The sequence below is a fragment of the Peromyscus maniculatus genome, chromosome 8 (genome assembly GCF_049852395.1).
Source record: "Peromyscus maniculatus bairdii isolate BWxNUB_F1_BW_parent chromosome 8, HU_Pman_BW_mat_3.1, whole genome shotgun sequence".
NCBI lineage: Eukaryota > Metazoa > Chordata > Mammalia > Rodentia > Cricetidae > Peromyscus > Peromyscus maniculatus.
In genome coordinates, this window is record NC_134859.1 from 96,744,597 (window position 1) to 96,760,872 (window position 16,276).

The 16,276-nt window shown below is 43.5% G+C and overlaps 1 protein-coding gene across 2 annotated transcripts in view; it reads left to right on the forward strand.

Annotated features, from left to right (window-relative positions):
- Positions 1 to 16,276, forward strand: part of Gna13 (G protein subunit alpha 13) — a 56,232-nt gene that overhangs the window by 24,277 nt on the left and 15,679 nt on the right. Inside the window, exons 3-4 of one of the 2 annotated variants that reach the window (XM_006970471.4) lie at positions 8,386 to 8,436; positions 11,927 to 15,792. In XM_006970471.4, the coding sequence (XP_006970533.1) occupies positions 8,386 to 8,436; positions 11,927 to 12,499 (624 nt within the window). In that variant the 3' untranslated portion in view covers positions 12,500 to 15,792. Of the gene's footprint in view, positions 1 to 8,385; positions 8,437 to 11,926; positions 15,793 to 16,276 lie in introns of those variants that run through there. The other variant, XM_076543634.1, reaches the window with a different exon arrangement.

Consider the following 16,276-nt stretch of genomic DNA (forward strand, 5'->3'; position numbering starts at 1 on the left):
ACGAGGAATTCAGTGCTAACTGTCCGCGGCTTTGTGTGTTTGCCCCTTCCTTGTCCACTCAGCCCCCCCCCCCATCAGAGTCCACTGGCAGTTGCACTGATTGAGTGTTGTCTCAGTTCTCTGGGTACTTGAAACTTGACAGACAGCTGCCTGAGCACTGTTGGTAGTAAATTCAGCAAGAACAGGGGAAAGTCCTAGAAATCATTAGTCTGTCTGTCACTGTTATTATTAATTTTCTTTTGAGGCAGGGTCCTGCTGTGTAGCCCTGGCTGGTCTGGAACTTGATATATAGACCAGATTGTCCTTGAACTCACAGAGACCCATCTAGTGTTTAGGTTGTTCCTTCTGTCTTCAACTCTGAGCAACTGTTCTCACGGAAAGGATAACAGTCTGTCTTCTCTGGACAGTCTTGTTTGGCTGCTGCAATCAAACATGACTTAATCAACTCTCGAGCAGTAAATGACATTGCTTGCTTGGATAACAGTAAACCACATGGAAACTTTGGAAATAGGTGGTGTGTTTAGTCTGCAAGTGCATAAAGAATACGTTGTAGTTTTTTAGTTAGCTACAGTGTCATTCCATAGTAAACACAGTACTTCATCATCTAACGTCATAACAACACAAGTACTGATATTTTGATGTATATTAAAAGCATGGCATTCAGAATCCTCTTTTTTCTTTCTATGGTGCATCTGAACTTACTAGTGTGTTTGTGCGAGAGGAAAAGGGGAGGTGGAGCAGAGTGGCAGTATTGGTGCCGTTTGAAGCATTCTCAACTTCGGACTTGCTCACTGTAACCCTCCGCGCCCTGGGCAGCGGTACAGAGATACAGAGTGTTTCACATAGGCCGCCTCCGCTGCCCCCTCTGCTGCAGGGTGTGGAAGCAAGCAGAGATGCTAGACGAGTAAATGAGTGCGGCTGTGCACCACTGGAGCTTTATTTTTAGACTCTGAAATTTGATTTCATACCATTCCACATGTTAAAAATACTCTTTTCATGTTTTCCCCAATCATTTAGAAGTGAACCCTAAAACAAGCAATGGGCTGGATTTGGCCTGTGGGCTATAATTGTTTGTGGGTAGACATCTGATCTTCAGTCTAGAAAAATAAAAATAATCCAATAGTTCTCTATCAAAAGTACTTTACTACTGTGGTTGAGTTGTTGCACACATTCTTTTCAATATTACTCTAATGACAGTCTTTGTTAAAGGCCTTGCTACATATTGACAAACGCATTCTAGAGTAAAATATTTGTGTGTACTGGCATCATGTATGTGGCCGTTCACACAGAACCGGAAGGGGCATTGGATTCCCTGAAGCTAGAATTGAAGGTGGTTGTGAGCCTCCTTACTTGGGTTCTGGGATCCAGACTTGGAAGACAACAAGTGCTCTGAACCACTGAACCCTGGCTAAGGCTTTAAAACCTCTACTTCTCAACTACTTGAAGTAAAGTTGTCTTTTCCCTATTGGCATAAAGCTGTCAGTAATTTTAGTATGTTTTTCTCAAAGAAGAGGTGATTTCTTCTCCAGCTGAAATTGGTATCTTCAGAGAACAGCACACACTGAGTCTTGTCCTTTGGCTGTTTCAGGGGTACACAAGAGCATGTGGATTAACAACTTTCTCTTGGGCAGTAGTTGTCAAGTGAACTGGGTCTCTCAGTATATTTGCTTTATAGAAATTACTTTCTAACTTAGGTTCTCAGCTTTTGGATTAACTTTAAACCTGGGACTCCTGGCCCATAATGTCTTGACAAGCAAAGACAGTACATTTATAATAAATGATTCTTGGGAATGGGAAACAGTGTAGCCATTTCCAGCTTAGGTACAACTTGATAAAGTTTGTAGCGCCTCTCAGGATTTGAAATTTTAAAATGTAACTGAAGCTCACTGATGTACATTGACTTTGCCAACAGGATGTGTGGGGCTAGAATCAGGTCTACAGGCCACAGTGCCATTGTTTACATGGATCCTAAATGTTCACAATCAAAAACTACTAGAAGACTTGTGTGCCATGCTGCTCTGAAGAGTCTACCACAGAAAGTCACCTCACTGCTCTGCAGAGGAAAAGAGTTCGAGGTGACACCGGGAGATTCAAGTCTGAACCAGGAAATGGATTTCTATGTGAAATTGGATTTTATTTCTTTCAGTAGTAGAGAATGGACCAAGAAAAGCTAACCCAATTTCAGGTTAGGACCAACAAGTCTTAACCTTATAGTGTTTTTGTGTGCTCCATGAAATCCTATGTTGTATGTAGAGAGACTAAGCTGCATGACTCAGATAAGGAGACACAGAAGCAAAGTTCAGGTTAATAACATGACCTGTACTGAAAGGAGAGTCTAACTTTAAGACTGCTCTCATTGTTTCTCTGGCTAGCTTGGAACTCTCTGTGTGTAGATCAGGCTGGCCTTGAACTCATAGAGATCTGCCTGCCTGCTTCTGTTTCTTTCTTTGTCGTCATCGTCTTCTTCTTCTTCCTCCTCCTCCTCCTCCTTTTCCTCCTCTTTCTCCTCCTCCTTTTTTAATGGGGGGGGGGTGGTTCAAGACAAGGTTTCTTTGTGTAGCCCTGGCTGTCTTGGGACTTTATCTGTAGACCAGGCTAGCCTTGAGCTTACAGAGAGTTGCCTGCCTCTGCCTCCCGAGTACTGGGATTGAAGGTGGTCGCTACCACAGCCTGGCATGAGAATCTAACTTTAAGTGTACTTTGTGCAGTAAAGGAATGATTATTGAGCCGCTGAACTCTTTCCACTATTGGGAAAATTGGGACCTAGGGAAGTTTGGAAACTTGGCCAGATCACTCACTCAGGGGTAAAGAAAGAACTCTGATTCCCTTCTTTTCCTTCACACCAGCATTAGAAACTAGAAGAAATGAGCACTTCTGAGGTTGTTAAGAAAAAGTAGTTAGGGGCAGCCTTCTCCCAGCCCTTCATTCTTGGTTCACACATGCTCTTGAAGGGGAGGGTGCCAGATGCCAGGCCCCCAGCACTGGACACAAACAGCAGGGATCATCAGAAGCCCTGGGCCCCCAGTACAGAGCCACTGCTGTGTGTCCATGGCCTTCATGGGTAAACTGCCAATTATGAACATTGTGTATTTTTCAGTTTTATGTTTTATTTTATTTATTTGTTTATTTATTTTTGAGATCATAAGAGTTTTCTCTGTGGTTTTTCTCCTTAATAAAATTTAAAAGCTACTGATAAAAATTTCTAGAACTCAAGAGGTGTCGACAAAAGTATCTTGAATTCAATGGCAAGACCTTGTCAAGGAAGAGTGGAGGGAACAAACTGCCCCACCTCTCTAGCCCCAGCATCTCCTTTTTGAATGGAGACAATTTTAGCCAAAATATGCTTCCCACAGGAATCACAGTGAATATATTATGTCCTTGAGTGATGTGGCTGAGATGGGAAGACTGGAAATAGAAGTCCATCATAAGTTCAAATGTGGGGGAATTAAACTTTTAATTTCAGAGTCCTGAATGCACAGAGGACTCTACCTTACTCTTGTGTAGTGCCTGTAGAAGCCGAGGTTTGATAACAGTGCACATGACTTTTCTTTACCCTTCTTAGTTTTGAGATAGGATCTCACTACATAGCCCTGGCTGACCTGGTTTTGTCTGTGGTACCTGCCTTTTCTGTGATCGTTATCACTTGGTTTTCATGGGATTTTGAATTTCTAATAAATTCTGAACTCATTTGACCCACAAGATTTCAGATGAGTCTCTTCAGTCAGGTGTGGAAGCACTCTGCTGAAATCCCTGCACTGAGACAGAGGTAGGAAGGTGGTGGAAAGTATGTGTGTAGTTGTTTTGTTTTTAAGATTTGTTTTCATTGGGGCTAGACAGATGTCTCACAGGTTAGGAACCCTTGCTGCTCTTTCAGAGGACCCAGGTTCAGTTCCCAGTCCCCGCCCCCCCACCCCCCCCACCCCCCGGTCAGTTTCCGGCATTCACACGATAGCTGACAACCGTATGTAATTCCAGTTCCAGGGCATTTGCCACTTCTGACTTCTGTGGGTACTGCATGCACATGGTGCACTAACATACACACAGGCAAACACTTGTACACACAAAATAACAATAAATCTTTTGTAAGATTTATTTTTAATTATGCGTGTGGGTATATGCACATGAGTGCAGCAAGAGGCCAGAAGAGGGTGTCAGATCCCCTGAAGCTGGAGTTACAAGTGGATGAGCCACTGGATATGGCTGTTGATTGGTGCATGTAGGTGCTGGGAGTCAAGTATAGGCCTCTGGAAGAGCAGTGTGCACTCTGAACTATTTAAAGTATTTGTAGTTCTGAAAATAGCATGATTATTTCTTCTCTTTCTCCTCCTCCTCTCCCTCTCTCCTTTCTTCTCCCCTTTTCTCTTCTTCCTCTGGGTCTCACTGGCTATCCCTGCTTGCTGGGAACTTATGCTGTAAGGAAGGCTGGCCTCAGGCTGGGGCAGTCTCCGGCTTGGGCCTTTCTAGTGCTAGGGTTATAGTATATATATGGGCTGTAGTTACCTCACTGCTGCAGTCACCTTTGCCCATTTTAAGGAGGTAATGTGCAGCTGAGCTAAGTCTCACAGATCTTTGAATCGAGATGTGCTGTAGAATTCAGATCTTTTTAATGACAGCAAGGTGAGACCAAGCACATACAGACAGTATGAAAACATTTAAATAATTTAACCCTATATGATAAGTGACTAAAAACCGTGACATTAACAGGGTTGGGCTTTGCCACTGTGTGAGTATTGTACCACATTTGGAAGAACAAAAGTGAAAGAATGCCTTGAAGCTCAAACTTGTAGGCTTTGACTTTATAATCTACTACTTCAGTTTAGCATTTGAACTAGCACAAGTATTTCATATGTGGCAGTGATATAAAAGAATTATATTTAATAATGTAACATTTTAGGTTTAAGTATACCTAGATTCATTATGTTTCTTTCCTAATTCTGTGTGGAAAAATAATATTCCAGATTTTATTGTTGTAATTGGCACTGAATAAATGGCATTTTATAATAATTTATTCCTTTTGGGTGTTTGAGACAGGGTCTCGGATATCCCAGCCTTGCATCAAACTGACTCCAAAGCCTTTGGTTATTGTGGACTCCTGATCCTCCAGTGTGGGCTATCACTCCAGCTTAAGTGTCCTTTGTGTGCATCCTTTTCTTTGTGCTGAGTAAATTCCTGGGGACAGGCCAAAGGTCATTAAAGGTTTTATGGGGCATAATGTTCCTGACTTTCTCAGAGTTTTGTATGGATTTGTAATACCACTAGGATGTGTACTGTTTTCTGTAAACCCTCTCAAACAATAGAGTGGTGTAAGCATTTACTTGGAAGGGAAGGAAGGATGCTGCTTCAGATAATGCTCATGTACTTGTGGTGAGGGTATTCTGACTTCCATCTATCTTACCTCCGAAAGATTAGTAGCCCTCTTGCTTTTTATGTAGTTGAATTTTCACTATTGGATGTGGAGATCTTTTCTTTTTCTTTCTTTTTTTTTTGGTTTTGTTTGGTTCTTTGAGGCAGGGCTCACATAACCCAGACTGACCTTGAACTGGTCCTCGGGCTGCCTCCATTTCCCAGTTGCCAGGATCACAGGCTGTGCTTTTATCTTTGTCCGGATATTCTCTATTGAAGAATGAACTCAGTGTTTCACCTGTGTGAAACCAGGAAACCAGGAGAGCTTAGCAGTTAAAACTGTCTAACTCTGCCCAGAAGGTGACCGTGGGTATAAGTGCAGAGGTACAGAAAGCTGTGTACTTAGAGCTGTTTATCTAACAGTGTTACCAAAACTGCCAGGCAGCAGCTCGTTCCTGTAATGTCAGAACTCAGGAGGCTGAGAAGGTCTGCTGTGACTTCAAAGCCAGTGAATGAAATTCTGCCTCAAAAAGAAAGAAAGAAAGAGAGAGAGAGAGAGAGAGAGAGAGAGAGAGAGAGAGAGAGAGAGAAAGAGAGAAAGAGAAAAAGAGAGGGAGGAAAAGAAATATTAAAATTTGTTAAAAAGTGAAGCCCTGCCTCAAGAAGAGGAAGGGTGGAAGGAGGACGGGGTAGAGTGGGAGGGAGGAAAGAAGGGAGGAAGATGAAAACCGTTTGTTAAAAAGATAGAAAGTAGAAGTATTGTATGTGTCGCCAGACGGTGATGCACATGCTTTAATCCCAGCACTCAGGAGGCAGAGGTGTGGACCTCTGAGTTCGAGGACAGCCAGGGCTACACATAGAAACCCTGTCTCGGAAAAACAAAAGAAAAAGAAGAAAAAAGATAGTTCTCAGGGCTGGAGAGCTGGCTCAGCAGTTAAGGTGCTCACTGCACAGCCACGGAGAGCAGTTGGTTTTCCAGCACCCGGGTGATAAGGTGTCCCAGCTCTGAGCAGGGCAGAGACAGGAGGATCTCTGAGGCTTGCCAGCTTCCAGCATAGCTTAGAAAATTCAAGCCTCAGAAAGGACTAGATAGAGTGATAGAGGACACCAGCATGGGACACAGGCATAAGCACCTATACACACATATGCACATACACTCACATAGACACAAACCTTTTTCTATTTAGTGCATATGTGTATGTGTGCGTGTGATACATATATATAGTGTGTGTGTGTGTGTGTGTGTGTGTGTGTGTGTGTGTGTGTGTGTGTGTGTGTGTGTTGTATATTATATCTGTGGGTGTGCTTAGCTCCTGCAGGTCAGGAGCCAGTGCCACAGTCCTCATTCTTTATACTCTGAAGTATCAGTTTTATAGCTCCTTCGTTTTACCCTTACTAGGTCTTTGATTACAAGTTACTATGTGTTCCCATTTAGAAATAGAAGAAACAGTAAATAACAGTTACACATGACACATCTGTATGTATGTTCAATTCCCCACAATTGTGTTCAGTTCAGCTGTAGAAATCTCCTTAAAACTGAAAGGTACCTTCTGGAGGATTCTGTCTTGAAGCAAATAATCCAGGCACTTCAACTGCTTATTTAGTTGCTTTGCTGTGTGTTTTGAGAGGTGGAGGGGATTCTAAACCTACAAACAACACAGGTTGCTCGAGGGGATGGATGCTACCCAGTTTGAAAAGGGAAAACTTGGGGCTGAAGAGATGGCTCAACACTGGCTGCTCTTCCAGAGGACCCAGGTTCAGTTGCCAGCACCCCATCAGGCAGCTCACAACCATCTGTACCTCAGGGAAAGAGCAGCAGATCAGTATGTAAGCCTCAATCCATACTGGTCGTGGTCTTCATCAGCTTGTTTTTGTGGCCAGAAGTGTTTGGATGTGACACACAGCCTCCAAACCATGACTAGTTTCCCTGAAGACCACCCTAGATTGAACAGTCAAAAGACTCAAGCTCAGTCTTCACTTGGAGTGTCTTTCTGATGAATATGTATGGAGACAGAAACAGGACGATTGTCTGAAGAAACTGAAGGACGACCAGGCTTCTTCCGAGCTGCTCCAGCCGCCCTTCTCAGGCCATGCTACTTTTGCCTAAAGGAATGACTGGCATTTGGATACTTGGCCACCCCACTATTTCAGGAAAATGGGTTTTTGTTGCTAGTTGTACAAAGCTCAAGCATTCAGCTGAGTATAAGAATATAGGAAACCCGAATCTGTCCACCACTGTGAGTGCGACAGCCTCCCACAGACGTGTATAAGATTGACGCAATTGTTGGCAAATATGGTTTTAAATGCTGTATAATAAAACATGCCAATGTTTGATAGCTTTGCATAACTTAGTCATCTGCTGTGTTCCAAAGGTCCAGTGTCAGGTGCTACTGAACTGTGGCCAGGTGAAGACCTATTCAGAGTGCAGGACAGACGGGCCTTCAGTGTGGCAGGACCTGAGACGCTCTTTGATAGGGTTTCTAGGCCCACAGGGACCCAGCCTTCAAGAAACCAGGCCTACCAAATTTGGTGTCATAACAAAAGTCCCTACAGTGACCTGAAAACTTGCGCAGTGACAGTTTTTGTAGTGCTAGACATTGTTTTCCTTTCCTTCAGTCAGGCTAACCCATTGTCCCAGGTCAAGTACAGGAGCACATGTCTTGCTGTCCTCCACTAAGCAATACCACATGTAGTAGCCTCTGGTGGGCTTCTTATCGGCTGCTTGTGCGTTGTTTACTCTAGTGCTGAGGACTACCCAGGGCCTTGTGCGGCCTCAGCTGTACCTTCAGCCCATTAGAAGTGTTTAAAGTTAGTATTTACCGAAGTTTCTTGGTTTCCAGTTTGCTTTCCTTTTTTTTGTTAGAGCCCAGAGTCTCCCTTATGCATCCTGGCCTGGCCTTACACTTGGTAGTCCTCCTGCTTCAGCTTCCCTGGGTGTGACTAAACAAAGGGTGTTTGGACCAAGTGAACAGCCCCACAGTACAGCATCAACTGTGGAGCAGCATCTAAGTCCTTGTAACTTTGTTTTCTTCTTGTTTTCAGGGTGAGTCTGTGAAGTATTTCCTGGATAACTTGGATAAACTTGGAGTACCAGTAAGTATCAAAGCTACATTTCTGGTCATTGATACTTGGAAGCAGTAATCGGGATAACATTGCTTTTATCTGGGGGCAGCTTGTTAGGAAAGTTAGAGAAAATACTAAGCCTGCCTTTTCCTCTTCTTCTAGTGGCAGTGGCCTGATGAATAGCTACAGACACTGACACATTTCTTAATTTTTTTCCAACATGAAAGAGATTTGTGTTTGAAAATGAGATTGCACATTATCTGTTATTTTTCAATCTTGTTGAGTTTCTGTAACAGAAATAGAGCAGGGCTCTTTTGTATTGGAGTCAGGGAAATGGGGCTCTATTCTCGAGGCCTGCTGAAAAGACTGAGGTGAGAGAGAGTGTCACCCTTGGAAGGAGACTCTGGTATCTTCCCACTGGTTACCCCAAAAAGCCTGTGACTCAGCTGGGTTGAGGCCTGCTCATGGCTTTCCTGTACCCAAGGCAGGTAGAGAACGCCACTGTCTGCTCGCTCCCTGTATTGGCAAACACCCAAGAGTCGTTGGAATTAAGATTTGCAGTGCTTAGAGCTATTGCCCTAGAGGTAATTTGTTAGTCACCAAATCTAGTGCAGCTGGCCTTTCTTCCTCTTAGATTTCTGGTGTGTTAAATGAGCTTCTGGGCTCTGAGGCTTCATGTTAGAGTGCTAATGAAAAGCACAGAACTAACTTGTCGCGAGTAGGAAAGTAACATTCCAAGTACTTAGGGCACGGAGGACTGTACTTTTTCCCCCTAGCAGGTTCATTTTCACATTTCCCTTATATTTTTCTAGTTGAATTTGCCTGCTGGGTGTGATGGCACACATCTATAATTCTAGCACTCAGGAAGCTGAGGCAGGAGGATCATAAGTTTAAGGCCAGTCTGTTTTAAAAAACAAAACTAAATATTTAATTGCATTTGTTTGCCTTTAAAGGAGTATTGTGTTACCTGCTTCCCCCATAGTTACAAGTATCTCCCAGAACTTGAGTTCTTTATAACTTACTTTGTACACATAATGCATATATAACTGGAGAGAAGCATTAGGGAATAGAGTATGTGGAAGGGGATACACACCCACGTGTGTGTATGCTAGTGGGGCGCCTGGGCTTGGTGCTATGTGTCTTCCTTGGTTGTTTCTTGCCTTGTTTGAGACAGGGTCTCTCCATTTGTCTAGACTGGCTGATGACCAGCCCAGGGATCCTTCTGTCTCTACCACTCCAGCTCTGGGATATAGGTGGTGCTCTGCTAACACCCACCTTTTTGATGTAGGTGCTAGGGATCCAAACTCAGGACCTTAGGCATGTGCTGCATGCATACACTTTACCAACTGAGCTCACCTCCTCAGTCCTAAACATTTCTTTAAAATTGATATGTTTTTATTTTTTGTGTATGAGTGCTTATCGGCACGTGTGTATGTATGTGCATTACCGTGCCTGCCTGGTGCCCCAGGAGCCCAGAAAAGGATGTTAGTTTCCCTGGAACTAGAGTTAGATCTGCTATGTGGATGTTGGGAACTAAAGCCATGTCCTCTCCAAGAGCAACCTCTCCAGACCCTAGACCAGGCTCTGATTTGTTGTTTGTTTTTTGAGACCAGGTCTCATTATGTAGCCCTGGAACCTGCTTTGTAGACCAGGCTGGCCTCAAAATCACTGAGATCTGCCTGGGTCTGCCTCCCACTTGAATTAAAGGCGTACACTAACATGCCTGGCTAATGATTTTTTTTTTTAAGAGTGCTTTCTTACAGTCTAAACAGAGCTAATTTGATCTGCTTTTTTCTGTTTTTCTCTAAGCACACCATTCATCAACATCCTCATTTCATTGTTGCTGGGGTTTTGTTGTTGTTTGTTGGGTGGTATTTTGTTTGAGACAAGGTCTCTTTGTAGCTGAGGCTAGACTTGAACTTACTATGTAATCAAAGATGACCTTGAACTCTTCCTGACCTTGGCACTGCAGGCTTGGCTAACACAGCTGTCATCCTCTTCCTGTCTGCATCAGCCCTTGCTTCTTTGTTACATAAGTCACAGTTGATAGTTACTTTGTCTTTTTCGATTCTGTCATGAGGACCAGGACTTCCCATCTTGATTGTAAGAGTTAAGTCCCTGGTGCCTAGCGACAGTGCTTCACAAAGTATGCAACCAACAAATAGCTTGTAAACAATGGTCTGGCCAGGCCCAGCTGTGTGTAGCAGGGGTTTAAACGGCCGGGCTGAGAGGAGTTCTGCAGCCCATCTGGAGTACAGAGGAGATAAAGCTGGCTGTGCTGCATTTTATCACCGTTCTATGAACTTAGGACAAGTCATAGAATCCCATTCGCTTCTCTCCTGTTACAGCTGCAGAAACCCTACTGTGTGTTGAGTCCTTGGAAAGGCATAAAATTCATTCAGCTTGTAAAGTCACAGTTTTCCATCTTCCTTGACTTTGAAAATGTTTTGACCATGAAGATAAGTATTAAAACTGCTCCTGTTTGAGTATTGCCAAAAAGCCACATGACTTGTGGAAAAGTACTAGCCTGAGAAAGAGAACCACTTAGGGCATGTAAGGAAGTGTGCCACTGGGGTGCAGTTGCTCTCTGCTGCAGCTAGCAGCTGCCTTTGTTCAAGATCTTGTTTCTCTGCTCACAAGGTCTGGAAAGCCACGGGGGCAGGACCTGTAGTCCCAGCATTTGTAAGACTAAGGGAGAAGAATTGTCAACAAATTCCAGATCAGCCAGGACAACATAGCAAGACTGCCTTAAACATGAGTGTGTGTGTAAATGTATAATCCTAGCACTAAGGAGGCAGAGGTAGGAAGATCATCGCAGGTACAACGCCAGCCTAGTCACTTAGTGGCCACATGAAGAGTTCAGGAAGAGCTAACAGTCTTAGCAGTGAAGCTCTTCCAAGACAAGTGTGCCAGGTGTGAATGTCCTGTTTCTCAGTAGAGGTACTGGTGCTCAGAGTGCATTCTTCATCAGTAAGAGCTGCTTGAACCATAGCCTGGAAACAGACTAGCCTATAGTTCAAAATGCATATTGTTAATCACTTGTGCTAGGTTAAGTGTTTTTCCACATGCATGACATCATGGAGCTTATTCAGCGTCATGAAGGAGGTGTGTATAATGAAGAAGCATTTGTAATGAGAGTAGGTCAGAACCAAACATGGGAAGTTAGCCTCATGAATTATATTCTCAGATCCTCCTGTTTTTAGAGGGGTAAGGAATAGCATGGAGATGCATGGAGCAGTGAAATTATTCTGGCTTGACCTAGGAGTAGGTACTAGTTGGCAGTGCAGGAGAGTGAAGTCAGCTGGGAGTTCCACTTACATGTGAGAAGTGTGCCAGTTGTGGAGTCTCACATCTGTAATTCTATTACCTGGGAGGCTGGAGCACAAGAATCGAAAGATCTCAAGCTAGAGGCCAGCCTGATCTACTAGTGAGAACTTGTCTTTTTTTTTTTTAATCATTTAATTTGCACATCCATTATTGCTACTGTGGACTCCTAAGTATAAACCCTTTTCTCTTCCAGGATTACATTCCATCACAACAAGATATTCTGCTTGCCAGGAGACCCACCAAAGGCATCCATGAGTACGACTTTGAAATTAAAAATGTTCCTTTCAAAATGGTTGATGTAGGTGGCCAGAGATCAGAACGGAAACGTTGGTTTGAATGCTTTGACAGTGTGACATCAATACTTTTCCTTGTGTCTTCAAGTGAATTTGACCAGGTGCTTATGGAGGATCGCCTGACCAATCGCCTTACAGAATCTCTGAACATTTTTGAAACAATTGTCAATAACCGGGTTTTCAGCAATGTGTCTATAATCCTCTTCTTAAACAAGACAGACTTGCTTGAAGAGAAAGTGCAAGTTGTAAGCATCAAAGACTACTTCCTAGAATTTGAAGGGGACCCACACTGCTTAAGAGACGTCCAAAAGTTTCTGGTGGAATGCTTCCGTGGCAAACGCCGGGACCAGCAGCAGAGGCCACTGTACCACCACTTCACCACCGCCATCAACACAGAGAACATCCGCCTCGTGTTCCGAGACGTGAAGGACACAATCCTCCACGACAACCTCAAGCAGCTCATGCTCCAGTGATGACAAGACTTGCTCTTTTAATACCTTGTTGTGGTTTTGATTGTTTTCTGTTTGTCTTGGGTGTTGTTTCTTTTTTAAAATAGCAGTTTACAACAGCAGTTAGAGAAATCTCAATTCTGTGTCTAACTTCTTGGAAATCTTAGTCCTTCTGTGGCCTTTAGTTTGTGGCTGAAAGCTGCTGAATTAACACATTGCCAATGTCTGCTGGAATTCAGGCTTTGATGGGTTTTACTATGGCTTCCATTCAAGTCCAGTTGTAATTTCCTGCCCAGCCTCACACTAGGTGTATTTCAGGCTTTGAATTCTTCTGCTTGCAAACTGAATTCTCCTGCAGTGCCAAGAATAGGCAGTATCCTTAACTACTTGTAGGGATGAGATTAGGAATGTTCGGCTCTAAGATGAGACCCAAGAGAGAGTGCCTTACACAGCAGTGTCATGCCTAGCTAGAGTGAGCCCCTGTCCTAAAATGGCTGTTAGAGAAAGTTCAGTCTGAGGATCAGCAGGCTAGATCTTCAGAGGCTTAGCCTTCCTGTGTTTGTAATTGCTTACACATGCAGAATGGTTTTCTTCTCAGTTTCTTTAGTTCCTGAAGATCGTGTCTTAGTGTTTAAGTTTACAGTGTGGATCTGGGCCTAATGCTGATGTGTTCACAAATGGTACATGTTCGGTGTTGATCTAAAATACCCAGTGGCGTGCAGTTTGCCTTTTCCATATCTAAACATCAGTAACTTAATGTGCCCTGTTAGAAACATCTTGGCCATAACAATGGCTAGAAAGGGCGAGCCCCTTGGTAGCAGCAGTCAACATGGCTGTTCCTGAGTGCCACATGTGACTTGTTGGTCCTGTCTCAGTTGGTGTCACGCCTCCTGGAGGGAATCACTGTTGAGTTGTCTTTCTTTCGCCCTCCTGTCTTAATCTCAGCAACTCTGAACTCTAGCATTTAGGGGGTTCTTTTGTCACCAAGAGCTTAGCGGGCAGTGTTTTCCTGTGAAATATTCAAGAAGGCATCCTTTGAGTATTCTGTTCATGCTTAGTGTCCCTGTAGACACAGTTTGTATGTGTTGGTGCTGTAGTTGTGTGTGAGATGACAGCTTTATTGAGGGACAGTTGAATGTCTAAAGAATTCATCTAAGGATAAGTTGTTCTTATCTAGTTGTCCATACCTAGGAGGTTTGCCTTACACACACACACACACACACACACACACACACACACACACACACACACGCCACTGCTAGGTTAAACCATGCCCATAAAGTAGCTTTGTGATTAGCTATACCCATAGTGACTGGTGTACTAAAGCATTTGTCACGTTCCAGCTGGCCTGTGAGTTCGCAGAGCCTGAGCACACCCCTGCTTTCCATGGAGAATGCATGAAGACTGTGATGCCTGTCATTTTTACTGTGTGACTGTTCTCAGGCAAGAATCAGGCTCCGAAAAGTTGGTCATCTTTGTGGCTCACAGGCAGTGGTGTTCCTTATTCCTTGCTGGCAGCTGTGAGAGCTGAGCCTCTTAGTGTGCTCACAGGGGTGTGTTCTTCAGAGACCTGACTTGTCTTTGTGTTTCTAAATTCCAGTGTTTTCTTGCCTTTGGTAATACATGAGCTTAAGACATGTAGTCCAGTATCACAGTGCAGGAATTGTTACCATAATTTATGTATATTTGAATGGTTCTACATCTAGTCCTTTTTGCGAAAAAGAAGAAGTTGTTAAAATATGTGGGGTTAGCATAACTCCAGTGCTGATGAGCATTTGAACATGTGCACGCACAGTAACACTTGGTTTGCTCTATGTTCATTTAGCAAACATTTTTGTATATTGGCCAAAACTAACTGCAGTGAAAATAGAAGTCAGTCCCTTCAGAGAGCAGTTTATGTCCAGTTACACTTAAGCTCTGTGGTGAGAACAGAAGCATTGCCTGACAGAGCAGAATCCCTGACTTCCTCCATTGTGACTATTACCAAGAAATGACAAGAGCACCCACCTAGACACAGCATCCTTCTGGGCATCTGCAGCTCCTTCTGATGCATGCAGAATCTCAGAACCGAATGCGGTCTAGATACATTCTGAAGCAATGGATTACTTACTTGCAGTTTATACAGGATTGTTTAGAATTCAAAGAACTGTGAGGCTCAGCCAGAAAGTTCTAGTCCATGTTTGGAAGGAATCTGACACCTACATCCTGAAACTTATGTCCTTTTGTGAATTGAAATATCGTCGTGTGAAGAGGAAGGTGAAATGTAGCCCACAGAATTGCAAAGGTGTTCTACCCTGCCTGTGCTGGCTCCTCAGTCCCTAGAGTGTAACTGGAGTAGAGGCTCCCTGGGGCATCAGACTTTGCGGGAATGACCCGTGCCTAACTCCAAATCTCTCTGTTCTGAAATCCTGCATCCTTGCTACATACCAACAAATGATCACACAAGTGTCTTGGTTGACTTTGAAATTTTTTATATTTTACAGTGTTGCCTTATAAATGAAAGAACACCACACATTTAGACCTTAATTTTTTTGAAATGGGGAAAGGGCTTTCTTCCATGGTTTCTTATGATCTTATTTCAAGGTGTGTTTCTGCCTCTTAAATATTTTAATGTCCTGAAATGTTGCTTTCTGCCAAATGCTGTCTGTATTAAATTGAAGCCTCCGTTTCAGTTTTTCTGTCTGGGAAGGGTACTTGATAGCCAGAGGGCAGCTGCAGCCAGACAAGGCAGGGTGTCCTGAAGAGGAGCCCATCACAGCGCATTGGTGGGTGCTGCACCCCTGAGGGACCTCTGGACGTTCTCAAGCCTGGGCTCTACAGGGAAATAAATGCTTGTTCGGTTGGTGGTGGAGGCTTTGAATTAGAGAAAGTATCCACATTGGTGCCAGAAGTGACCAGAAGTGTTGTTAGATGCAGCAAAAAGCATGCGCCCTCTAAGTAAACCACCTTCCAGTGTAGGCTTCCGAACGCTTGGGCTGATGGGATAATATTTCTCAGCATTGGTATTCACATCCGGTTATACCTCGTTTATATGAAGAATAAAATGCCCAAGTTATGCGGTTATATCCTGAAACTCAAGCTATTTGGAAATCCCTCAAATTGGTGCTTTCATTATTTAATGATACATTTCGGCAAAACCCCAAACAAACCATTTGGAACGTGACTCTGAGTTGCAATTTGTAGTGATGTTATTTTTCTCATTTGAGAAGACCCAAGTGTCAGTGTTAATCTGAATTTCCTGTATGAACCCATGCACCCTACCTGTAAAGCCCAGTCAAATATTTGTAACAAATTCCCAAATAAACCTAGAGAAAGCCGCTCTGTTACCTTTTCATTTCTTTTAATTTTCTTTGAAAGAGGGAGAGTAAAGTTTTGCAGGTCCTTTCATTTGGAAATCGGCCTCTGGTTGTACATCTCCTTCCTGTGGTTTCAGCACATTAAATTCCATGAGCCAAATGATCTTTGTGTTACGCTGCTGGAATGAAAGCACTTTCTACTTTCTGTTCTTTTTCTTTAAAGCTGGGATGGCTTTTCAGTTTAGAAAGCACGAGGCACATGATGCCTATTTTCTTATGGTACGAGGTTAGGGCTTAATCAGTTTACACTAGAGACTGAATTCTGTGTTCAAACCTGATGATGGCTTTTCGGGTACCATCAACTAGATACTGCTAGCTTTGCCCAGCAGGTGCTTGCTAGATTCATCAGAGCAGTGTTTGACCACTAGCCGCCTTCTGCCCGCCTGAATGTAGATGAGCATTGGAACGGACTGTTCATCCCTGTATGTAGCATTCCGGTCTAACC